General features: G+C 34.7%; 1 protein-coding gene across 11 annotated transcripts in view; it reads left to right on the forward strand.

The window, feature by feature from the left end:
- Window positions 1-26,185, forward strand: part of CACNA2D1 (calcium voltage-gated channel auxiliary subunit alpha2delta 1) — a 353,423-nt gene that overhangs the window by 246,993 nt on the left and 80,245 nt on the right. For all 11 annotated transcript variants that reach the window (XM_085083515.1, XM_085083490.1, XM_085083507.1 and 8 more), the window contains exons 8-11: window positions 7,144-7,213; window positions 8,046-8,096; window positions 9,169-9,268; window positions 24,944-25,102. In XM_085083515.1, the coding sequence (XP_084939641.1) occupies window positions 7,144-7,213; window positions 8,046-8,096; window positions 9,169-9,268; window positions 24,944-25,102 (380 nt within the window). The remainder of the gene's footprint in view (window positions 1-7,143; window positions 7,214-8,045; window positions 8,097-9,168; window positions 9,269-24,943; window positions 25,103-26,185) is intronic.

The raw sequence follows: 26,185 nt of genomic DNA on the forward strand, positions 1-26,185 counted from the left end.
TTCCCATTCTTAACTGTAGACTTGCCTTCTATTTAGTCTTCCTTTGTTTATCTATACAATAAGTAGGTATAATATGACGGGAATTTTAACTAATTAAAGAAAAATCTCTTTGCATTGCTCATGCAAGTATTCATGCCAGATATTCCTATGTAATTTGAGTTTACAAGATATTAAGTGGAAAAAGTCACAGATAAAAAAAGGAATGCCTCAGTGCTGATTTTCGAGAAAAATAATCTTGTCCCTAAAGTCTTCAAACTTATGGATTAAAAATATGAATAGAACAGAGTTAAGATTATCTCTTATCTGTCATTAAAAAAACCAACCAAAAACCAAAAAACTTAGCCAATTTCCAGATATTAGTGAAGTAAGTTTCACTTACCTACTAGAGTGTTCCCTGCTTAGACATATTAATAATAGAAGGGCTTTAGAAATCAATTTCTAATAAAATAAAATGGTATCTCTCCAAATGAAGAACTTGCTGTGCACAGCTGCTCTTGTGTTAACAATTAATGGCAAGCAATAGTGTTGTGGCCATGATATTGAACTCTGCAGAGAAAGTAATTACTGAAGCAGATACTAAAGAGACTGGAAAGCCTAAAAAATCCATACAAAATGAATCAAAAGCCTTGAAAAACTGAGAACTTCACTTTTTTTTTTCTTTTTGAAAAGGTTTTACATTTTATAGCTGTTCCCTGTTAACAGCTCAACATTTAAAGGAGCCTTTAAAGTAGAAAAACAAAGTAAAACCCAAAACACTTTCCTAGTAATGCAGCTTATAAATTATCAATTAGTGCAATTAGCGTGTGTGAGTTGGATACTTCTACTTTTTGCATAGAAAGCCTCTTTGAGTGTTGTTCACTTCCTTTTTTTTTTTTCTTTCCTTTGAAATCTGGGAGGGAGAAACAGGAGCTGACATGATTTGTATCTAACCAGACTCAGCATAGAATTGAGAGGTGGAAAAGACCTTTAATATCATCAAGTCCAGCCATCAACCCAGCACCACCACCATGTTCACCACAAAGCCATGTCCTCAAGTGCCACTTCCACACGTTTTTTGAACTTCCAGGGGTGGTGACTACCATTTCCCTGGACTGCCTGTTTCAATGTTTCACAACCTTTTCTGGGAAGAAATTTTTTACTAATACCTCATCTAAACCTCCCCTGGTGCAACTCGAGGCTCTTTCCTCTCAACTTGTCACTTGTTTCTTGAGAGAAGAGATTGACACCCACCTCACAACAGCCTTGTTTCATGATATGAAAAATCGTACAGTAACTTCAGTTGTGGCTCATTTTTCAAAGCTGATGTGCTGAATTTTGCGGTTACACAAGCAGATCCACCCAGTCACAGGATAATGTGCTAATTCTAGTGAGTTAATGGCACTGCATACAGCAGGTCACCATGCCTTCATGTTGAAATTCATGCCACCTCTGTGTCTTTAGGATACAGATTTAAATCCCCAGAATTTGCTTTTATAGGAGAAAAAGGAAAACAGAAACCGACCAACAAAACATCTTGCTTCTTATCCTCAAGCCTTGATACTCCAGCCCTCTTTGGGGACATGGTTGCTAGAGGAGGTGAAACTAATGCAAACAACATGTTTAGGTTGAAATTCAGGTGATACATGCAGAAAGAGAAATGTTTGCCTCTGAAATAAGATAACACAGAGAGGTTGGTTTTAAGTTGCAGACTGCAGTATGTGCTGCACATTCTATTGTATTTTGGGTTTTTTGGCATATTGGGTCCAAAAATCAATAGGTTTGTTTGCGTATGGACTATTCCAATATAAAATCCTTGTTTAACTTATTTGTGATAAAACTGAGTGCAGTATTGCCCATAACATAATTATCCATTACCATATGGGTAATACATTCTAAAAAACTTCAGGATTATTATCCTCTCTTTTCTGTATCATGATGATGCTGTGAAAGTTACAGAAGACATTGCACAGACCTGCCTATGTTAGATAGATTTTACCTGAACACATTTTAAGATCTTGGCAATTTTCAGTCCCTAGCAGAATAAAATCACAAAGAAACGGCTGCATTCAGTCCTGACTGAACATCTAGTGTAGTAGCACAGAGTTGGTAATAATCTCTGTCTTGGGAGGATGATACTAACCAGTTATTAATCCAAGACATCATTATGAGAAAAATATCTTGAATAATAATTCTAGAAGTTGAAAACACTTCATGATGTGTAATGTTAGAGAATTTTAAAGTCATGGCTGTTTCTTACTTTTAGTTACCATGTCTAACCTTTTACTGAAAAACAGCTGAGGAATTCTACAAAGGTGCTGCCTTTACACTGAAATTCAACTGACTTTTTTATGAGTAGAAAATTGAGGAGTATCACATTTCTCAAATAGTCTGGGCTATCACATGTCTGAATGCAGGTTTTTTCACATAAATTCACTAAAAGATGAAAAGAAATATGAAATTAAACTATCGGCACAATATATGCTGTAACTTGTACTTTGCTTCATCTGAGGAAGGTTTTACTGAATCTGACTCAGGGAATTGAACAGTCTGTGGTTTTGTTTATGAATGTTTATTTTAGAAACAGCAAAATGAAATTTGGAGTTTGAGTCAAAATAAGTTGATGCTGTCTGGGATTTGATAATTGGCATTTGTTACCTATCTTATTATCAGCTTTTAGCCTCTTTTCTCAAATGTGTTAATAATGTAAAGGGATGTAAAACTGTTAATAATTCATCTCTGCCTCTCTGTTCCTTGCACATGCATACCTAACCAGCAGAGCAGGGCAGAACTTTCAGGAAAGTTTCCCTCATGACACTCACCTCTGCCTCTAGAATCATCTAATGAATTCAGAAAGGGAGGTTATAGTCAAGTTCTCCCTTTCCTAACAAATATTTTCATTTAGGCTTTACCTGGTGGCAGTCTGCATGAACTGGTTCTGCTTGTAATCAACAAAACTCAGGATTTCCACTCTACATGTGCAGAAATAACAGAAAAGCATGGCTTACTCTTGCTTGAAATATAGCCAGTCCTGTATCTCAGTAATGCAAACAGCAGAAGTGGGAGGGATATCTAATCCAATGAATAATTTATAAAGTATCAAATCTATCCACATGCCAAACAAGGAAATCATCAAAAGAGAACATAACTAAAGCCTAATATATGCACCAGAGAACTGTGCAGTGTTGACATAGTTCAAAGATATTCATATATGACAATGAAATGTGGTGAGGTTGATTTCTTGAAGATATTGTGGAGCCAGGTTCCAAGGTAGCTGATAAAACCTTTTTAAACAATATCTTATATAAACAAAACCGTAAATCTCAAAATCCTTGATCAATTTTAGTTATTGAGGAAAAAGTCCAATTATATCTTTCGTGTATTTTGTTTTGCTTTTATTTTAGACCATGTAATAATTTTTATCAGTAAGATGTAAGTCAGTTTCCCCAAATGGCTTTATATTGTGTTCTGTATAAGGACCAAAGAAGAAGTCTCCTTCAGTGGTCTCCAGCCCTTCTAATTATTTCCTGTATAATTATAAATGCATAACTACTTATTTTTCCATAGAAAGCACTTATCATCTTAAAAAAAAAGTTTTTTAAAAAATACATTAAATCAGAAAAAATTATACTTGATCAGTGGAGATCAAATACCATAAGGGAATTTAAGTTTCTTATTAATAACAATTTCAATAATATCTATAAATACTCAGGATGTTACTAAAAAACATTGAATAGGTTTAAAGCTGTTTAAAACCATCTAAAATTAAAAGTTATTCCAGACAGAGACTAGGATGAATGAGCAATTTAGCCATGTTAATTCTTGAAGTTTAAGAGAAAATTCTGTACTTCTTTGGTGTGAATGAAATTTTAGATACTAAGGTCTGAGTCCTTATTTATGTCATGCAGAGTCTTGCAGAGGCCTTTTACTAGATTACGTAAATTGTTGTGGAAACCATCAGAAAGATCAATAATGCAAGTTTTCTCATTATACATTATATATCTTAATTAGTGTATGATCCTGCACCCATTAATATCCCATGATAAATTGTGCAGTCATGGAAACTTAAGCATGCAGAAGCTTGTTATATTTGTCTGGAAAGAAAATAATATATTAATTAGGAAAAGAAAACTTACTGACATGTGGCCCAGGAAATAGTGGTTTAACAGCATAGTAATAAATAATGTTTTTAAAGACTTTCTCCAGATCTCCCTGAAGCTGCTGACAGTCATTCCAGGACTGTGTGTACTGAAAGAGCTGTGCTAAGGAGCAAAAAGTAGGATTTAGGTGTTGAATTCACTGTCTATCTACCTAAAAGAAAAAACTGTGTTACCATTCACATTCGTGTAATCTCCAAAAGGATCAGCTAGGCTGTTAGTAGTGTGCTGAATGGTTTCTTCAGAGTTTATTTTATTTGTTATTGGACTGTTACAGTTTTTAACCTAGTTCTGGTGAATGCCTTCCTTTCCATTTTTCTTTTTAACCTACTAGCGAAGATGTAGCCAAAAAGGGACAGTTTGGGCCTCATTGCAATCCAGGCTGTTCCTGAAAAGCTGTGGTAGAATTGAGTCCAAGGCTTAGAATCTCAAGTTTTAAAAGAAGGAATTTGACTGTAGATCAGTTTGGAAAAAAAATTGTCTTCACATCTTCCATTGTATTGTCTCAACTAGAAGCTTTGAGCATCCTCTTTGTATTTAGAAAACAAAATCAAAGAAAATAAGGAATTATAAAAAGTGTTGTCAGAGTTTTTATTCCAGTTAAAAACCCTTCAAGTGTAGTTATACAGTCTTTTGGTGCTTTTGGAAATAATAGGGAAAGCTTCAGGCATTTCAAATTTTACTTTTTGGTGTTTAAGTTGGTGTCAATTTTGCCTCTTCATGTTTCTGAAAGATTTGCCACACACTTTGGTCTAAAAGGCCCAGTTCAGAAGTGCTTTCTGTCTAGACAACTGGTGTTGGCCTCAAGGAAGTGATATGCTTACCTGTCAGGTGGTATTACATTAACATGTATTTGTAGCTCTCAAATTTTGCAGAAAAAAAGTAGCCATGTTACTTCTCATGGTCTTCTGTTATACAGCTAAAAGGAAATCTTAACCCATATTTTTGTAAATTTTAGTTTGGCACTTAGACAAATTACCCTGTAGTTTAAAATAGGATGTGAAGGTTGTGATATCAGATGAATTCTAGCTAAATTGCCTTATGATGATTTTCAGTAGACAATTTATGTTAGCTGAAGGGCCATTCTGTCATTCTGTTTGTGTTTAGAATATTGATTCAACTTTAAATTATTACCTCTGTCAGTATCCACTGTCATGTGGTGTATGAAGACGTTAGAAGGACTCTTCTTCAGCTCTTGCATTCAGATTCTCTTTGAACCACCATCCTTTTGCTTAGGAGAATTCATTTAAGGAGTTGAACTTCCCTTTCATGTGAAATAAAGTAACACTACCAGTGTAAATTTAATTTTCTCTGCTGTTTTGAAATAAATCCATATCATACATTAATATGATTCTCTCTTTAAGAAGACTGTCCAAGATATGTGTCGATTGAGAGGGGTGTATTTGGTAGGGCATAGCCTTTTATTGGATGTCACTGGAAAGACTGAAATTTTGGCATAGATATAACAGTCCTAGTCAGTATCTTGACTTATATTTGCTGTTTTACCTAAACCACTCATAATACAAACTGAAACGAGCACATTGCATGCGGATTTTGCAAGTCTCAGGGAATGTAGCTAGAAGATGGATTTTCACATGGAATTCCTATGGAAAGGATAGCCTGGACAGACACAAAGTCCATCACTGAACATGTGGTAACCTTCTAGGTTTGTAAAATACCGGTGAATTTAAACTGTGCATATCTAAGTAATGATACTTAAGTTAGAATTTTGGCATATAGCCATCTAAAAAAATTTAAATCTCCCATTTTTGAAAATGTCAAGTACTCTCTCTTATCCTGTCAGGTCCCAAAGGACCTGTCAGGTGGTCTAGTCTGAAATCACAGACAGTATTGGTCTAGATTTTGAGGTTCTCCTGTTGTGCAACAATACACAGTGTTTTCTGTGGCTGCTAAATGTGTACTGCTAAACGTGGGTTTACACTCAGTTTAAATGTTCTGTAAGTGAAGGGCCAGCTCATGGTTTGCTCACTTAGGAAAGGGTTCATTTAGTAAAATCAAAAATATGCAGCTACTCAAAGCTGATGGCTTCTTTTATATTCATGGGTGGAGGTATAATTCTTACATTTTGTCTTAGATATATGATTTTTCAGGAAGAATCCTGGAGCTGCCTATATCTGTCTTTATTTCCTAGACAGAAAAATGATTAATGCCAGGAAATAGCTCCCCCAAGGCTGTTGGCATACAGTGAGAGAACAAATTGCAGACCATTATCTCATTCCTTGTAACTTTTCACATTTTTGTTTGTGTTCATTAAGCTGTCACATGGTTTTGAAAGGCTCCTTTTGTTTTTGAGGAAATAATTCCTTCCCTTGCTGAAAATTATGGTAAAGCCTAGATTAGACACTTGCAAAAGTTACCATTCTAAGAATTTTCTTTACAGAGACATAAATATTTATGTCTCTTTCTTTTTTTTTTCCAGGGAATATGCTATTTTCATGTTACTTTTCTAATATGCATTTTTAGGTAAAGCTCTTGAGTCAATGTACAATCATTTAGGTTCATAACTGAGTTTCAGATTGGTATCTCATAACTGAAATATCATTACAGTATACAGTAATAATTAACTCATACTTTTTTAAAATTAAGTATGTTATTATGTCATCTTCTGAAGTACTTTGGTCCAATTTTTGGTTCCATTGAAATCAGTGATCAATTACAGTCAGTGCCTGTTTCTTCAACACACTTGGCCATATATACATATACATATATATATATATATAAAAATATAAAATATATGTGTGTGTTTATATAGATACATATACATTTACCTATACATATATACACACACATATATGTAGTTTTATTGCTTTATATTAAAAGGTAATATGTATTTCAACAACATTTTACACGGACTTTTTATTTTATCCTTACCAAGTGTTGATATTTACATAGTGCAAACTCTCTGATATTGATATATTAAATTGTTGTAATTAAAATACTTGAGATAAAGCTTTTATATTATTCCATGCAATATTTTTTTTCTTTTTAGCTTCCCCATGGGTAGATAACAGTCGAACTCCTAACAAAATAGATCTGTATGATGTACGCAGAAGACCATGGTAAGCTTTCTTTTTAAAGGTTTGATATATATACATAATTTACTTTCTAGATATTACTGTATAAATATTTTTTCTGGTTATTTGTTGCTAATAGCTTCTAATAGTATTTACTTTTAGATATTGATATTTTCTTTTTAAAACTAACTAGTTTGTCTCAATAAACAATTTTCAAATTATGCAGTATCCACTATAGTTGTACTTTTGGATTACTCAGACCTTTTCGTAGGAGGATAGCTATCAAATAGGTATAAGACAATTAAAAACTCTGATTTTGTGCCAAAATCAAATATAATTTAGAGTATTAGACTGAACCATTCTTCCAGACTTTTGCAAGTGTGTAAAAATATGTCTCAGTGGTTTACACCAGCAGTAAAATCATTACATTGGTAAAAGATGGAAGAGCCATGGGATTACTTCTCATTTATTTTTTATGTAAGCCTCTCAAGACATAAAGCATATTGATACTTGGATATAGTTGGATATATTTTTTTCAGAGGACTAAGTATTTTTGCCTAAGCTGGGCTGAGTAATAATTCATCTGTCATCAAGATCTTTAGGTCTGAAATAGCATTCCTGTTTTTCAGTTATGTAAAAACAGTGAATTTTGATCAGTTTATTCTACTTCCAGACTTCCCTAATGTGGTTTAGACTTAGATTTACTTAAGAGACACAGCAAGAGAGGAGGTAACAACACACGGTTTTTGTACTAGCTACAACAAGAGGATTTTCTTGCTTCAGCTAGTTTGAGTTTAGAGATCACAGAGTGTCTTCCATCACACACAAAAAAATGTGTATTCAAATTTATGTAATTCATACTATTTATTTATTTCAGGTATATCCAAGGAGCTGCATCTCCCAAAGACATGCTTATTTTAGTTGATGCGTAAGTGTTTAATGTCTGAATATTGACATCAGAGCAATAAAAGTACTTTCATATAACAAACAAATCTCTGTATGCTGAAAAGTAGAGGGGGAATTAAGAGGTCCTTAATGCAAGGTTCGAAAATCTTGGTATGAGCAAAATAAATGCACAGTAAAAAATAGTTCCAAAAAGCTCACACCAAACATGCAAGTTATTTAAACTGGAGGCAAGGAAGTGGGGTTTTTTAATAACTTTAAAATTTTTCTGTTTGCAACTTATTATTATTCAATTGAATATTTGTCATGTGCATGCCAAGATTTGTTTTAAGGCACAAACCTAAAACCAAAAATGACTAGAAGCATTACAATAAATGTGATAATGATTTAATGAACCTGAAAGATAAGAATGTATGCAGACTTTGTGTGTTTTACGATAGAGATTTTAAAATTGCCAAGTTTGGTTACTATAATACAATGCTAGAAAGTGAGTAAAGAAATGAATAAAAGCTTGCTCTCTGCTTTGGCAAGGCTTCCATTGTGTAGCCAGTGTTGAGGGACTGAAGGAAGCATTGAACCTGATGTGTCAGATTAATTTATGCTGAAAAGCTTCTCAGGCACAGAATTTGCATTTAATGTCTTTATATGTGGTGAAGTGCTTTCATATCGGCAGTAAGTTTTATCAACATTGGTTATTTCTTCACTTCAGCTTAGGTTTTGCCTTGAATCAAACAAGCTGTCATTTGCATCTCTGAAAATCCAAAGCTGTAAATCTGTGTGTAGGAGTATAAAATATTTAGATAATGCACTGGTTGAAGGTGGCAAACTCAGATTTCTTGAAAAGAAAATGAGTAAAGGATGAAGCATTAAGACCTCCTCTAAGGCACAGAAATGGGACTTTGAATACCAGTTTTGGACTTACTTGAATAATTATAAGTAGTTTAATAACACTAAATGATGAGTTGGAGAATTCAGGCGATACATTGAAAATTTTAGTGTGACAGTTGGTGAGAATGCTGGTGGGTGCTCTGTATTTTCTTTGTATGTTTTACATAACATTTGCTAAGTTCAACTTTTCTCCTGTGGCCTGTTTTTAGGAGTGGGAGTGTCAGTGGATTGACACTGAAGCTGATCCGCACGTCAGTCATTGAGATGTTGGAGACCTTGTCTGATGATGACTTTGTGAATGTAGTTTCAGTGAGTATCTGTTCTTTCCACTAAATATTCATTGTCAACAAAGGCATAAGCAAACTAATTTTAATATCAGATACGAGATACTTGAATGTTAGGCTGCAAAGAGACTTAAAATATATGGCAAAATACCACATTTAGCATTTGTTTTCTTATAAAATAAAATCAGTGTTCTAGATTTATGTTTGACTGAAGGGCAAAAGTAATTCAAATAAACTTCTGCATAGCCAAATTCTCCTTTCCAGTATAATGTTATGGTCTGTATAAAACATCTTTCATTAGATTGGTATATCCAAATACTCTTGAAATAATTGCTGGTTCCCAGGTTTTCTACACAGCAGATACTTGGATTGCTCATGTTTCTTGATGCATGATGACAGAAGATGTACAGCCATGTATCTGACCTGCACAAGAAATGGGCAAGAAATTGCTGAAATGTTCTGCAGTTAACAACTTGATGGGTGGTAAAACAATTTTTCCCCATAATAAATAGTAGAATAGAGGGGAGGATCCATGAAGAAGGTATGAGAAAATTTCAGTTTTCAGGCTGATACCTTGGATGTCATGTTCTAGCCTTGGGCAAAGCTTTTTTAATTTTTTTTTTAAATTAAACTGTTCAACTGTAGAGCTTTGATTCTAAGGATTTAGGATGAGAACATTGACATGTTCTTAATTACAAGAGACAGCCTTAATGATGAGTAACTGGCATGATTTTGAAGATAATTTTCCATTTGTAGAGTCATGTTGTAGCCAGCCTGAGGGAGAAAGACCTGAAATAAAACTAAAAGAAATCTTTTTTAGAACCATTTACTGCTTCATGGTTTGCTGACTGTCTAGCTAGAACTTTCGCTGAGGAGCAGACAAGGTCTTACTCTCAATGTCACTTCCTTTGTTAAAGTTTTTAATAGTGTATAAAACCATTTTCCTCAGTCTAAATTGCAGCAAAAAAAATAACCTAATGTTTTTTGTTATTATTATTATTAAAGGAAATAAGCTTTTCTGTAATAGTATTGGAGAGCTGAAATCTTCTTAGGTTCACTGGTTAAAAAAAAAAAGCTTGTAATCCTAAACGGATGTAAATTGATTACTGTGTTCAGTGGAGCTGTGCCAGTTTATACTGCTGGAAAACCTGGACTTCTACTACCTCTTGATGTTTTCCAAACACAGTTTTCCAATCTCTTTCATTACATCTGCTCCAAGATGATCAGAAATAGTGAATTCTAATGCTAAGCCTTCTTGAGGCTCTGGATATTTTATTAGCTAAGGTTCACTATTATTCTAGTGAGGTCTCAAGGTTGGGATTTGTGTCGAAAAAGGTCTAGAAATCCTTGGAAATTTTCTACTGTGTATTTTCCCAGGGGTTTCTTGCTTACAATGTATGAGGACCTTTTTTGTTCCTTTGAATGAACTTTAGAGGCTCACATGAGAAATTTGACTTCAGCACTAAAGAGGACATTTTGGTCATGTTGTTTTCATCATCAGAGGGTAACAACTCACAGAAATGCACACTACAGAGCATGGCGTCTCTAAATCTTTTATGAAGTGCTATTCGGTGTTGTGCACTTATAATTTAAAAGTCTTTATTAGATCATTTTAGTATTATTATAACTTCTGTATAATCTATGTTTTTCATGTATTCAGGTGAGTTAAAAATGAAATTGTGGTGGATAACATGTTGTGTTATGACAGGTATATGTTTTATTTCTCTAACAGACAGGAAATAATGTCCTATAGCTCTGAAACAAATGGTTCTACTACTATAAGGCATTCTGTAAGTGAGGGAAGTGAACAGAGAAGTTTGGTCTTTTTTTAAAGTTTTTTTTAAGATTTCTTTTGGTTTTTAAAGATTTGGCAGAATTAGTTTAACAGTTGGACAAGATAATCATAAAAAGTATTTTCCAACATAAATTATTCTATGATTCTAACATCATGATGCACAAAATAGTCTGTAATGGAGAAGGCATGCCTAAAGTCCAATTCCAGTGCTTTCTTAGTAAACTCAACACCCAAAATATCAACTTAAACATTTTTTTCTAGGTGAAATTAATGCAGATTTATTCAATATTTCTGAAAATTTATTCAATATGTTGCATGTTTTTGCTTAAGAACATTTTCTCCTGAAGTGTTCCGGTATTAAACATGATTGGCTAGTGAAAAAGTGCAAAAATCTGGCAAAAATATTCAGTTAATATGAGATTAGCATATGGCTATATGAACACCAACACTCACAGGAAGTTACCTACAATTTTTCTTTCCCTCATAGATCTTTTGGCCTAAAATGTGACAGTTGTTTTATGGCTTGTTAGCTTTAATAAGTACAGAGACTTTAGTCTGAGGTTTTGAGTTAACTGGAGAGCTGTTTTACTGCTAACCTCTGCCAAGCTGTTGTCCCACAAAGCCATATGTATGATGATTCATGCCCACAACTGAAAGACATGGATTTAAGCTCATGTCAATCACTTCTTAAAAGTGACAGGATGATTTAACTAACTGTGCCTTGTATATGAGGAAATCCTAGGGAAAAAGAGCTTAAAAGTAGATGGGTTAAAAACATTTGTTCTACTGATTGAACACAGCTCCTGCATTTATTTCCAGGGGAAAAAAGGTTGAATGAACTATTAAGTCATGTAAAGATAGCCAGGGGTTAATATATCACGGTTTCCTCTGGGATTTGCATGTTCTTTATCTGAAGTGCTGTGCTTTGTTGCAGGGAGAAAACCTGCTGTTTGAAAGAGCTTAACTGTATGAGTAATACAGCTGTTTTCCCACTAATCCGGTTATAGGCTTTGATAGCAGCAAGTGGTAGATGATAGGGGCAGCAATTCCATCCCAGCACGCCGTGATTTAGTGACTTGGTTTCAGATGTTGACACAGAGAGTGTAATTTGTTTGTGATTGTGGGTAGTGTGCAGGAGAAATGTGTTTCAAATCTGTAGAGGTGCAGAAAACCACACGAAGGAAAAACCTCCCTTACAGCAACAGATGTGTTAAAGGTCACGAGCTGTTGCACTTTTTAAATTCACTTAGCCTTTGTAATAATCCAAACTAGTATTTACTGTTTAGGAGCTGGAAATTAAATGTCATGAACATACAAAATAGAACAGAGCCATACTCTGGGAAAATTGAAAGCTCATCTGCTCTTGTGCTGTTCTGCACATTGAGTAAACTCAGAGGGAAGCTGATTTCTGCATGAATTGATTTTAAAGAAAAGCTATGCACCCAGCCTATGAAATTATTGTTGGGGATGAAAACAATCTGCGGATGATATACATAATTTTCCAGTGATTTTTAATAGAAGTTTTTAATGTAATTCTACAGTTCAGTGGTTGCAAACCTGCTTACTTTGTCTCCCTTACTCCTAAGCTGGTATACATTTTATGCCTTCCTAATTAAAATATTTAAATATGATAACAGAGGGAAAAGAAAGTTTTGTAAAAGTCTTTTCAATTTATCAAAAGTCTCCTTTCTCTTTCTGCTACATGATCCATCCTGTATTCTGCAGTTCATATTGCATATTGCAATATGCATTATCTTAAATATAGGGAGATGTTCTTTCCTTCTGGGAATTAGTTTCTTAAGTTTGTTTGAAAAATTAACTAACATGCCATGGGTGGAAACTTTATCCTGAAGTCCTAGTGAAGGGAAGAGGATGCTAGATTTTACAGCTAGGTCTCATGTCATGCTTATGCCATCTTAGCTAGAAATTTTAGCTTTGTATGAGGGAGCTTCTGTTCAGTTGGCAAAAACTTGCAGAATTTTATTTAAAAATTACTTAAACTTTGTTTTCTTTATTATTTTAATATGATAATTTTAGTGGACCTGAAATTAAATTGCATACTCAAATATTATGACAGGTTTTTTACTGTGTTTTTGAATTTTGACCCAGAAAAGTTCAGTGGTGCTTGGTTTTTCTAAACAACATCACTACTTGAGAGACAAATTAAACATCATCATGGTATCAGTGGCACTGAAGTATTTCTGTTGGTGGATCTAGAGGAAATCAAAAGGACTCCTCAATGAAGGAGTTTGCCAATGTACTTTGCTTCTTACTTTCTCATTTTCTTTAATGGTCAATACTAAGGAAAAAATATCTTCCCCTCCTGGAAGGCAAATTATAAGTATTTGAACTTTGATTTTGGCTCTATGACTCCTTTGTTGTGGCTGAATACCACTACAAAAATGTGGAGCATATCACTAATTTAACACAAAAAGGATTGGCTCAGATTATACAAAAACAGATTTATAGGTGTCTTCTCTGAGGTCTGAAAGTGTTTTATAGGTGATTGCTTGGCTGTAGTAAGCATTTTCTCACAGACCTGAATGCACCATCTGAGAAACTGGGTTTGAGACATACTCACAAACTCACAGAATTCGATCTTTTTTTGGCTGTTCTGGGGTACAGAAGTGATCTAATGACTGATGCCATCACTGATAAGTCCTGTTGTTGGGGAAGCTCTTGTATCTGTAGGCTCTCAAACCTGTCAGGTAAAAACACTGCAAGAATCACTAGTTGAAGCTAAATAAATCTGAATGGCACATAAGTAGTTAATATACCTCTAAAAATTGCAAGGAAAGATTCTTGTCGTCTTCATATAAATATTTCATGCCTTTCTGGAAGATGCACTTCAGGCAAACATCTACCACTAAGTGTAATGGTTATGGTTTATTGCAGAAATAGCCAAGGGAATTTTAATGACCAGTGATATGTGGGTGGTGAGACAGAATGAGGGGGTCAGATTGAAGTGTCTCAGTGCCCCTTTAAGCCTTAAATCAAGAATATGTAAAGATTTTGGTTTGTTGGTTGGTTGGTTGATTTTTTTTCTTTTTATTTTGTCCTGCCAATTTATATGTTTATCCCAAGTAGTTGTTCATCATCCACCTTAGTTATTAATGGACTGGAAAGTACTTAGTCGGTCTTGTGTGATACAAACATTGTAGCTTTCATCTTTGCAAACTGGGAATATATACCAATTACTTTTTTCTTTTCTCTGTATGCTTAACAGTTTTGCCATGTCTATCTAGCAACAGATGTGTTCAGTGGTTAGGATTTCTTTTATCCCTAATGTAAGTAAGAATTTCTTGTTAACTTCATAACTTACATAAAGAAGACATATACAAAATAGTCTACAACAGAGAAGTGAAAATGAAGTGTTACTTTTCTGTCCCAGTGATAATACTCCATGTGGTACTTGCTTACATTTTTTCTGGAATATCTGGCTTAAAATAATATGTCAGTGTGTAAAAACCAATATAACATAAAAATCATGTTGATGTTTGTTCAGGGTCAATTCTTCTCTCTCTGAGAATTACAGCTCAGAGCAGGACCATGTCCAGAAGCCAAGTTGCCATGTTCTCCTCAGAACTGTGCACAAGTTCCTGAGCCTTTGTAACAGTACAGCCAGACAGATCCCACACAGGCACTACTCACATTTTTATTCAAGGACCATCTGCCCATACCTGATACACAGCTACAGCATTTAGAAAGAAAGAACATGTTTTAACAATTTTTTCCTAATTTCTCATTTAAACTGAGCCCTACATAGCTACAAATAAATTTAAGGTTGAGAAACCGTTAGAAGCTTCAGTTATTTTTCTTTTTTAATTACAAAATAATAACCACTCCATCTAAACTTTGAGTTTTATTTGTTTATGCATATATTATTTTACCTGCTAGGGGAAGCATATCATGCCAGATTCAACACCCCAAGAGAGCTGAGGCTGCTGCAGCTCTGTGCCACAGAACCTACCGAATGTCTTCCCAATGGGCACATATGCATGGAACACATGTATATACACATACATACATAACATATATTCATATATGTACATATATATGTATCAGGCCATCCACACAGATAGTACAAACAAATGCAGAGCATTCATGTGAGCACACACACAAGTTTCACTATTAGAGACCTCTAGGACCTGCTTCTCTATTTTACCCAACCTTTTTATCTCCAAACCACCTAAATCCATCCCCCTCATTACTCTTATTTAAGGATTTTTTCCTTCAGTGTTCCATACTAAGTCCTGTGCAAACCTGAAATGCACTTCATGGTTATTAACTGTAACTTTAGCTTGCTGTGGAAGAAAAAGGTTCAAAATGTATGTAAGAGAGAAAAAAAGCATGAAAAAATTTGGAAAAGGAATGAGACAAATCTTAAAAGAAGATCCATTTCATTTTAGATCTGTCAGAAGGCGTTAATTCTAGGGATTAGAGTGCTTGACTGCATGAAGAGCCAAAGGGAATGGAAATTAGAAGCTCACATTCTACATTAGGATGTCAGGAACAGGAATGTTTCTGGAAACTGTACATTTATTACTGTACAATATAGCTGACAGCTCCAGATGACTAGAAAAGTCACCTCCATTCCCACTTTAAGGGGTTGCTTTGGGCATCAACACACATTTTTATTGTCTCCTCTTATAGCTGTCAAATGTCAGGGAGTCAGACTTCTAACAACACATGGCATAGGTGTCTGATTTCCAGAATAAATCTGAGTTCTCTAGTCTATTAGTAGTATTCAAAAAGAGTAGTTTATAAAAACTAGTATATAAAAAGTAGTATTTAAAATGCATAGTTTAGTGGCATATCAAATTATTTGATAGCTTTACCTCATGGTTCCACTGGTTAATAAATCTGTTGTCTCTTTCCAGTTTCTTAATTTTCACCAAGGCACAAATCTTACTAAAGAAGCCCCTACTTTGTCAGACAAATCTTTGATGTTGGGATGTTTTATGGCATGTCAGATGCTGGACCAAAAATGTATTGCTGAGTCATCTTTACCACCAGGAGACTTTTTTTAAGGAACATTGTGGCAATATCGTTAAAAATTTGCGGTGGGAGAATGGTTTCTTGAACAATAAACTCATTCCTGAGCAGCTCAGAATAGGCTGTGCTGAGCTTCAATGATTCCTCTGGAGAAAGATGACTCACCATGTTAGTGAAAAGAAGAAAATGTGGGCTGTCCATAAGTTTTGAGACAGGGGGAAGGCTATTTGTTCTGTGATCCCCCTTTCAAAAGGATACTCTCTATAAAAGTCATCTGTTTGTTAGGTAATGATTATGGCAGTGTCTTAGCCTGGAATGAATCTAAAGGATCTCCTACCTTGGGCAAAGCATGAATTAAGTACTCATCGACTTCTCAAGTATCACACTTTCAAGACTCACACTTTTCTGTCCTGCCTCTCACTTCCCTGCCTCAGCAGCAGCATCTCCCATGTCTGCACTGTGCTGCTGCAGCTCCTCCCTGCTCTGGAGCTCCAGGCATCTGCCCAGCCAGGCATGGTGCTCTGCCCTGAGAGGGGGACAGACAGGCACATTGGAGTCAAGATGTGACAACACCGAGGTGATATTGTGACCCCCTGCTATCCCTTTGCCATCTGGGCTAATTCTGAAATGTGTGTCTGCCTTGTAACTTCTTGCCCCAACTAAACATTCATATTGATTTTGATACCCTGAGTAGAAATCTCAAGGGAATTTATAGATCACAGTTTAATACTTTATCTGTGATGGCCAATGAGAAATGTCAGGGAAGTTCAGTGTGGACATTAGGACAAGGTTCTTCACTGAGGGGGTGCTCTGGCCAGGAACAGGCTCCCCTGGCAATTGGTCCTTACTCCAAGCCTGTTAGAGTTCAAGGACTGTCTGGACAATGCTCTTAGTCATGTGGTTTAGTTTTTAGTAGTTCTGCATGGAGCAGAGTGTTAGACTTGATGATCCTCATGGCTCCCTTCCAACTTGATTCATCTTTTTGGCAAGGGTGCTTCATGTTTTAAACAACTTGAATTTGACTGAATGAAGATTTTCCCTGTCAAGTGATAAAAAAAATCTACAAAAGTATTTTCTAGGAAGTCTCTTGTCATTGCAGCTCTCTTCCCCAGTGCATGTGGGGAGCAGTGCATGCAGGGCAGGCTGCAGGGCTGCAGCACTACAGCAGTGCTGTAGTTTAGATCAGCCAGCTTCCCCTGGGAGATGCAGCAGTTTACGGCACTGAATTTTTCAGTAGAAGTCAGAAACACATGATTTTAAGTAAACAATACATGCTAACTTAGCCACAGCAGCATAAAAAGACCATAAATTTCATCTGGCTAAGCAAATTCATCTTTCAGCCTATGCTGTGTAACTCTGTTCTGTGGTGTAACTCTGAGGTTGGCAGTGCAGCATCACTTTATGGTCTGAACATTATTCCTGTGGTACTTCGTGGGAGCTTTGCATTGATTTATGTGCAGATAATAATATTGGTTATAAAGGTTAACAAAGCTAACTGAGAGCAGACTTTGGCCTGTTATTTGGTCTTTTCCCTAATATTTATCTTTTATTATTCTGCAATATTTTTTCAACAGCTGTTTAGTGATCTAACAGCTTTATTGTTGTTGAATTCTGCTAACTCTGTTCTATACTAGACATATATATATAAGTTTCATAGCAAAAAGAAATGTGATACATTTTAAATTTCATGAAATGCCAATAGTGTGAATTGGAATATAATCCTAAATTTGTTTAATTGATACTTGCAATACAGTTTAAAAAATGCAGGTGTGTTCCTTCTGAGTATTAGAACAAGTTTCTTATATTTTCTCTACAGAGTATATGTAGGATTGTACTGAAGACTCTGTACATCAGACATAGAATAGGAGAAAGAAGTTATTCTATAGCAAGATATGAATGGTGAACTTTGATATCACATATTATTTCCTGGCATGTCAAATTACAAACCTTTATTGCTTGAACTACCTCGGATTTTCTGTGTACTGAGAATTTACATGGGAATAAAACTTTGCAAATTGCTTTCATACTATTCTCTGAATGGGTTCCGATAAATATTTATAATATCTTCTCACTGCTCAAATACAGATTCTAACTGGCCTTATTCAAGATTCAGTTATTCTTGGGATTAACCCTGAAATCCTATTACCAAGCCTAAAGCAGCAGGGGAAAAAAAAAGGAAAAGAAAATGACAAAGCCGGATTTAGCTACAAAATGAAAGCCTGGTGAAATCAGATCTATTTCACTATTGCTCATTTAATACATAGAGATACAACTGGGTCAGCAAGCTGATTTAGCCACGAGGTAGAAGTAGCATAGCAACAAACCTCAGCAGATAAAGTCAGCAGCAGTAGTATCTGAGTAAGTCTTCAGCAAGCTCATTATGTTTTCCTCAGTTTTCACTTTTCCTGGAATGATATTACTGATTTGTTAAGCTGTCGGGATCTTGGCATTTGAAATGTCTAAGTTTTATCTCTTTAGCAAGTTTAAGTATAGAAACTACTGCCTGGTTCAAGTTTATATTATTTTCTATAAAAGATAAATATTTACGAATTTTTTAAAATGCATAACTTACAGTTTTAGTGAGGTTCTAATTTCATGTTAGATATTTTGGAAAGGGAGGTTTTCCAAGGTTTTTGGGTTTTTTTAATGCAATTTCAGAAGATTCTGATTAAACATGATATGTTGAATCAATAAATTTCAGTAAACTGAGAGACAGGGAGGGAGGAGGTAAGGGTGGTTGGGAAAACCTGAACTTTTACAAAGACCTGGTTCTACATACTTGGTGTATAAGTTATCACTTCTACAGATTTTGGAGACACAGAAGGACACTTAGAAAGTAGGCTGGTTTACAGCTTTTCCATAATTTTCATCATCCTAGAGCTGGGACCTCTTGTGTTCAAGATGTGGAAATTTTCCTTTAAAGAGGAAGTTTAGATTTTTATATTTCTGTTTTTAAAAAAAATTTGGAACGCGAAAATATTTTACTGGTTTAGTTAAAATGAGAAATTTATGCTAGTCACAGAGAGCACCAATGTCCTCCACTAGAAATGTGAAATTCCACATTTCAGAGTAAAACCAGTTACACTTTCTTTGTTTTAGTGCCACCTAGTGACTAAAACTTGAAAGGGTTTTTTTTGACTTTTCAATTTATTGACATTTGGTTTTGCATTTTCCAGTATGAGATGCTTTACAGAAGATTTTGTGTCTTTCAAACTGATTCTCAGAGCTCGTTCGGATTTCCTCGATTTCCTTTCGTGAGGATTTATGTAAAGTTAGTGCTGTGCATTGTGAGAACTGTGGCTTTTCTTAGTGGAAAGTGGATTAATGCTTCATCCAGAAAGCATCGATAAAGGCTGACTGAATCTTGCTTTCTGGATCATGCCAAATAATTAAGCAAAAGCTTAATGTATGTAGTTATATTTATATATACATATATATATATAAATAGATATATTTGTATGAAGATGTCAGATACAGCAGAAAAAAAAAAATATTGACTGTCAGAAACAGTAATAAGCACTTTCTGATGAAGATAAATTTATGCCCCGAGATACTACTCTTTAATTCTTTAAAAAATTTCTTTTTTCACTGTTGTTTTCAAAGTCTGCTTCTTTTCCTAGCATTACATAAATGTGAATTCTAAGACAGTGCAATGAAAGGGATGCTCTGGGTTTCCTTTCATAAAAAAGCAGAATCAATTGAAATGTTTTATTTGTATTTAAATAACCTCCTACACTTGCCAACAGAATGATTGACATTGGATTTTGGATTTATGTCCCTTATATTTATATCCCTTATATATCTCCCCGGGAGATGGAGATCTATTTAAATTTATAGAGGGGGATAGATGGGTATACAGAAGAGAATTTGAAATATTCATCAATTCATACATTGCCTGTGAAATTGGGGATTCTTCTCTCACAGTGCTGTAGTCTTCAGAATAAATGGCATTAGCTGTATGTGCATTTTGAAGAAGTTTAAGTAATAAAATGTTTATGAGAATTCATGCTTTAAAAACTTGTGCCCTATTTGACCATGTGTTTTAAATGACTTTCAGTAAAATAACTAGTATCAAGTTAAAAGGCAGATTTGAGGACTTGGAATTGTTTGCACAAAGGAAAGGGAAAAAGCATATTCTTGTAGCAGGGAATTAAAGCTTGTGGCCATGCCTTTGCCTTGGGTTTCCTTGTTTTACTTCCTGTTGCTTTATTTTTCTCACCAATGAAATGAGAAAAGTTTGGAGCTGTTTCACAAGGAGTCCATGATACTCAGAAATGTTTGAAAATTATTGTTAGTTTAAAATGTGGATGGCACTGGGAGTTACATGCTATGTGCAACTTCCTAAAGCTTGTCAGCTGGGGAGAGGTTGTCAAGTATCTGCAAAAGGCAGATTTATTTTAAAAGTTCCCACGAAACAGGGCAGTTTGTATCTCCTGAGCAGGTAATGTATTCAAAAGAATGAAGTTTTGGAAAAACACCAAAAAACCAGAAAACAATATATTTTAAGTAGTTTGGTTTGGGTTTGGTTTTTTTCCTGATCTATTTTGTTTCCTGTTTGTTTGGTTTTTTTTTTCCAGACTGCTTGATAGCTTTGATCTTTCTACTTAAATGACTCAAACGTTTTTCAGTCCCTGTAAATCACAGTTCTGAATACTGATACTTTCTTCCTTCATTTCAGATGTTTTCTCCAGGGCATTTTTTCCACCTCCTTTCTTTTGCCTCTACTGCCCTTTTAATGAAAATGCCTGTCTGTAGGGTCTTCTTATTAATTTTTTTTGTTTTCATATCCACAAAGTGCTTATAGTAGGACCAGATAAAGGAAATAAATCAATATTTCTATTTCACTTCCCTTGAATCCTCTAATCACTTCAAATCAAACATTTGCAATAGCAGTTTTAAGAACAGTTATAAGAATGGTTTCCAGGTTGAGACAGTGGAAAAGAGAAGGCTTTTAGCAATGCATAAGGAAATATTCTGGAATTAGAAGTGGTTTTCAGAATGACAACCAATTTTCCATAAGTTCAACTTTTGGGGCACTGTGGATTGCAGAGATCCATGTGTCTGGAGGAGCCCACAGCTCCATGGAACTGCCCAAGGGAGGGGAAAGGTCTTGAGCATTTGAATATTTCACTGCAGTTCTGTATATTTTTCACTGGTTTTTTCACTTGGTTTTCACAAGTTAATCCTTTTCTGAATCAGAAGATAAAGTCCTTGTAAGACTGTCAGATTAGTATTTCTGTTTCTGACCTTCTCCCAAATGACAAAGTTCAAGCAGCATTGGACTCAAAGCCCTTCGTTCAGAGTTTCATATTAAATTGAATTTATTGTCTTATCTTTCAGGGTATTGAGTTGCCCCATAAATGGCCCAAGATTGTTCTGGTGGTTTAAGGTCAAAGAGGTGAAGTTCTCGCGACACTTTTTGTGCCCCAGTTTATATTTAACAGGCTTAAATATTCCTGCCCAAAGCTGTGAAGGGAAGGTCCTACTTTCCTCAGAATGGAGGATTGTTCTGGGACATCCCAAAGGTGGAGACTGCAAAAAGATATAAATAAATGGGGTAGTGAGAAATAATCTAGTGAAAACTGCATCTAGATCCTATACCTTGCAGGTATAATTACAAGAGAGATTTAATTATATTAATACTTCATGATGATTTAAAATGAAAGCTTGAGGTTATCCAGTTTTCCATGATTTACAACTCTTTTGCTGCAAGATCCTCTTACTTTAGCTTAGATAAGGAATAAGCTTTTCATATAGTTTAAAAAGTAGAAGCTGTCACTGGTAGTGACATACTGCATAGGGTGGCTTCACATTTTAACAATTGAATGGTTTGCCTTCAAATGTCACATATTGTTTTGTGATTCACTGAGCCCATGGCATCATAAACAAATTCTATTTATTTCCTTTTTACCAGTAGCACTTTAGTGACATATGCTTATATTTGCTGCAATAATTAGGGGGAAATGCCAGCCTGATAAATACCCAACTAACATATTTCACATAGATGCACTGAGAGTATTTTGATCAATAAAGTATGGATTGTAATTACTTTAATTTTATTATCTTAATGAGATCTGATTTTGTAAGAACATGGACTTTGTGAAATGGCAACTAGTTTTTGAAAGCCTTCATGTTCTTTCTTCAGTTAAACACTAAGTTATTGTGTGTATTGCTAATAGGTTTTCAAGAAACCTTGTGAACTGAAATAAGCATTATTGTGATACTTAGGAGTCAGACAATGTGACCAGTAATCAGTAAAGTTTTACAGCAGTTATTTTGGCTTGTAAATTAAGATGGGTAAATTTTAATAATACAAAAATTATAGTGCCACTATTGCTATTATGTTTCAGATGAGTGTAACTAAAAGCTGGCTCAGTTTGACAAACTGGAAGTTTTGGATGGTCCTGGTGTTTGTCACATATGGAAAGGCAGTTTTAAGGATCTGTAGGCTTTTACAGTTGAAATCCTTCCATTACTTCAGTACTTTGCTGGAGTTCAAATTAATTAAATGCACCCCTGACTTTTCTTTCCCCCTTTGAGCATTTTCATCAGTCACATGTGAACCTTGCCTTCATCGCCTAGCAAAAAGGGAATGTTGATTCTGGAGGATTGTTGTTCCATCTCCTGATTCCTTCATCTAATGAAAAACTCTGCTCATCTGCTTTTCTGACTGTCATTAACATTAACGTTGACTGATGTCTCTGCAAACAGCTGGCTCATATATCTGCTTAATTAAATTACAGCATTTGCAGACTTTGGTTGATGTGACTCTCCATTCTACAAATGTGTCATTTCTCTCCTTCATTTTACATCAGCATTTGTGAATCTGCAGATGCAGATGCTTTGATTTGACCCTTTGTTCACTTTACAGCATATGTGAGTACAACACAGATTAATGTGTAAGTGTAGTACAGCACAGTTTCCTTGTCAGCTGCCTCCACAATTTGAGCTGGTATTCCTGAAAATTTTTAAAATACCATTTTTATAACCATAATTGCCAATCCATATGCTAGATACCTGACCTTCTTAGAAGTAATTATCCTGATATATTTTCAGGCCTGCTAGCAAGCAATTTAGATTAGCAGCTTAATGTTGGTGATATTCCAGGGAGAAATTTTCTCTCGTCACTAAATTTTCACTTGAATGTCTAAACTGCTGTTTGCTATAGTCAAGGCAAAGCATGCACTGGGCATATGATTGAATTTAAAGTTACTTTTATGTTAGGTCATTAAATAATTTCTCTCTCTAATATCACTGATGAAGCAGTGCAGTGTTTTCAGTTTAGTTTGTCAGATGAAATTGGCTTTTGTAGGGCAGAGCTGCCTCCTAGGTAAAGTTTTTTTTGTATTTCCCAGGTACCAGTTCTGTACTTTTATCCCAACTCACAATTTGATTTGGTTTTCACACTTTGTATTTATAAAATTACTTTATATGTCTCTAATTTTCCTTTCATGGCTATAAATATAGGTTGAGGCAAACTGAAATAATTCCACAGCACAATACTCTTTTCACTCCCACATGGTTAATGTATCCAATAATCATTAGGTGATTTACTGATTACTTCTGTAAGAAACTTTTATTGGAATCACCATTGAGTGTGTCAGTGTTTTGCATCAAAGTGATCTGGTTAAAGTTTTGTGATCATCTCATGGTTTTTGCTTAAGCAGCAAAACATGCTGGGTTTTTTGGTCCCCAAAATATTCTTTTTTGGGAAATATGGAACACATTAAAAGAATATTCAGTGTAACCCCCTTATAACGTGAATTGAAATAATAGGCATTATTAAAAATGTTTTATTATTCCCTTTATCCTTTTAAGTTTTGTTGTAAATGTCCTACAAGTTACAAGTTGTTGTTTGCTGCTGACTGCACTTCTGATTGTGTACTTTGTGCCTGATACTTAGTGATTTATTTTAGACATGTAAGTAGTCTGAATATTTATTGAAATTTGATTTCATTTACCTTTTGTTCTATAGAGCACTATTGAACTAGCTAGCTGTAGTGAGACTTAAGCCAACAAGGCCTGATTTTTACATTATTTTAAGCCTTTGCAGCAGATTGACAGCATAAAATTACATTTACATTTACTTTCACTGAAGATCCATAATCTGGAAGAAGCATAATCATATGCTTTCAGTTGAAATATAAATTGGGAGGTCTGTGTTTTAGTATACATGAATGTATGTATATTTATACTAATCTTAAACTGAATTCCATTTGTGCAGACAACATTTTGCACTTCAAAATTTTTATGTGTTTGTTTTTACACAATGTCAGAATATCATATAATTTTTCAGGGATTAATCTTTATGGATATATGGGTAAGACCGCAGAAGTATGTGTGTTCTTAATACACAAATTGGTATTGCTGTTAGTATTCTCGTATTTGCAGCTGTAGTCTCATGTGCTTCCAAGAGTATATTTTGTTTTCCATAATGTGTATACATATATATATATACACTAATTGAATCTGACCTGCAAGTTACATTGCAAACCACCAAAGTAATTCAAGCAATATGGAAGTCAACTGATAACCAATATTTTTCATTGATTAAAAAAAGTAAAATACATTTGTATCTATGTTGTTTTTGTTTTTTTTTTTCCCTTAACTCTGCATTTCTGAGTTTTGTTTCTTTATGTAAGCTCAAAACAAATTTTTTGGGAATATGTCCACTATAGTGGATTTTTTTGGGGTTGCCACAGAGTGAAGCACCAAATGCCTGGTTTTTAAAATATATTGTCTCATTTTGAAATCTTCAGACACTACTGGATGTTCCCAGCATACTGGAAATGAAAATTCAGGTTTGATATTCTTTATCTCACAAAGACCCAGAAAACTTGAATCTTTACTACTATGATACACAGAAAAGAGAATTAACTGTCTTTAATATTATTTCTGTTTGTTTTACAGTTTAATAATAATGCTCAGAATGTCAGTTGCTTTAATCATCTTGTCCAAGCTAATGTGAGGAACAAGAAGAAACTGAAAGAAGCTGTCTATAAGATCTCTGCTAAAGGAATTACGGATTACAAAAAAGGCTTCAGCTATGCTTTTGAACAGCTGCTAAATGTAAGTATTTAAGTAAGATCTTTCTGCGGTCAAGTGAAGAAGGAGAATTTGAATGTTCAGATGGCCACTGCATGCTCCTTCATTGTGTAACTAAGTGGTAGAAGAGCAAACCTTTATTTAGCAAGGAAATTTATCCCAAGGACGTTTTTTTCATTGCAGATTCCCCAGCAGGTTGCTAAGACTTTGGAATTCATTTGTTTTTCAATCTGTTGTAATGTTTTACTTCATTCATTCAGCTGTTTTTTTCTTTTAACATGTGATTCACAGTTGACACATGCTTGTGGTTGACTTGCAGTTAATTTTAAAATTGAAAGATCTGTGTTACTGTGCTATTGTTTCAGTTTTACCACATCATCTCCTAGAAATGCTTAGTTAACCTACAATTTCACATTTATTGGAAGTCATAAGTACTTTAACATGGTTTAAGCAAGATAGAGGGGAGGAAATGAGTTAGTTAATAGGGGAATACTAGGCACCTGATGATGTCTCAAGAGTAGTATTCACTCACTGAGAGTATTCTAATTCCTTTCTCTTTCTCATGTATAAAAAGAATAATTTACTTAAAAGTTAAAGGCACTGTTTCCATGTTTTAAATACATTTCACTTTTTAATTTTCACCCAGGCACTAGCTTTTTGAATAGCAATTTTTCTCATTTATCACAAATGTTTGGGGTTTATTAGTAAATTTTAAATGGTTTATGTAGTTGTTTAAAAAAATAGTTCCACTTTTCACCTTCATGAAGACTGCATATTAGATCTTAAACCTAAGCATAAATAAAGCTGCATCATTTTACAGCAGGTAAAGATATAGCTTAACAAGTAAGAAATGTATTCTTATCCTTACTGGATTTTGGGGTTTTTGTTTGTTTGTTTGTTTGTTTGGAGGGGTTTTGGTTTTTGTTTTGTTTTGTTCGGTTTTGTTCTGGTTTTTGAGGGTTTTTTTGTTGTGAGTTTTTTGTTTTGTTGTGTTGTGGTTTTTTGTTTGGTTGTGTTTGGTTTGATTTTAGGTTTTTTACTTTATTTTTTCCCCTAATCTGCCAGATTCTGAACTTCAGGACACTTCCCTGAATTGTGTATGCAGTT

Source organism: Lichenostomus cassidix, chromosome 1Aa, assembly GCF_008360975.1.
Source record: "Lichenostomus cassidix isolate B80296 chromosome 1Aa, HeHo_3.0, whole genome shotgun sequence".
Classification (NCBI taxonomy): domain Eukaryota; kingdom Metazoa; phylum Chordata; class Aves; order Passeriformes; family Meliphagidae; genus Lichenostomus; species Lichenostomus cassidix.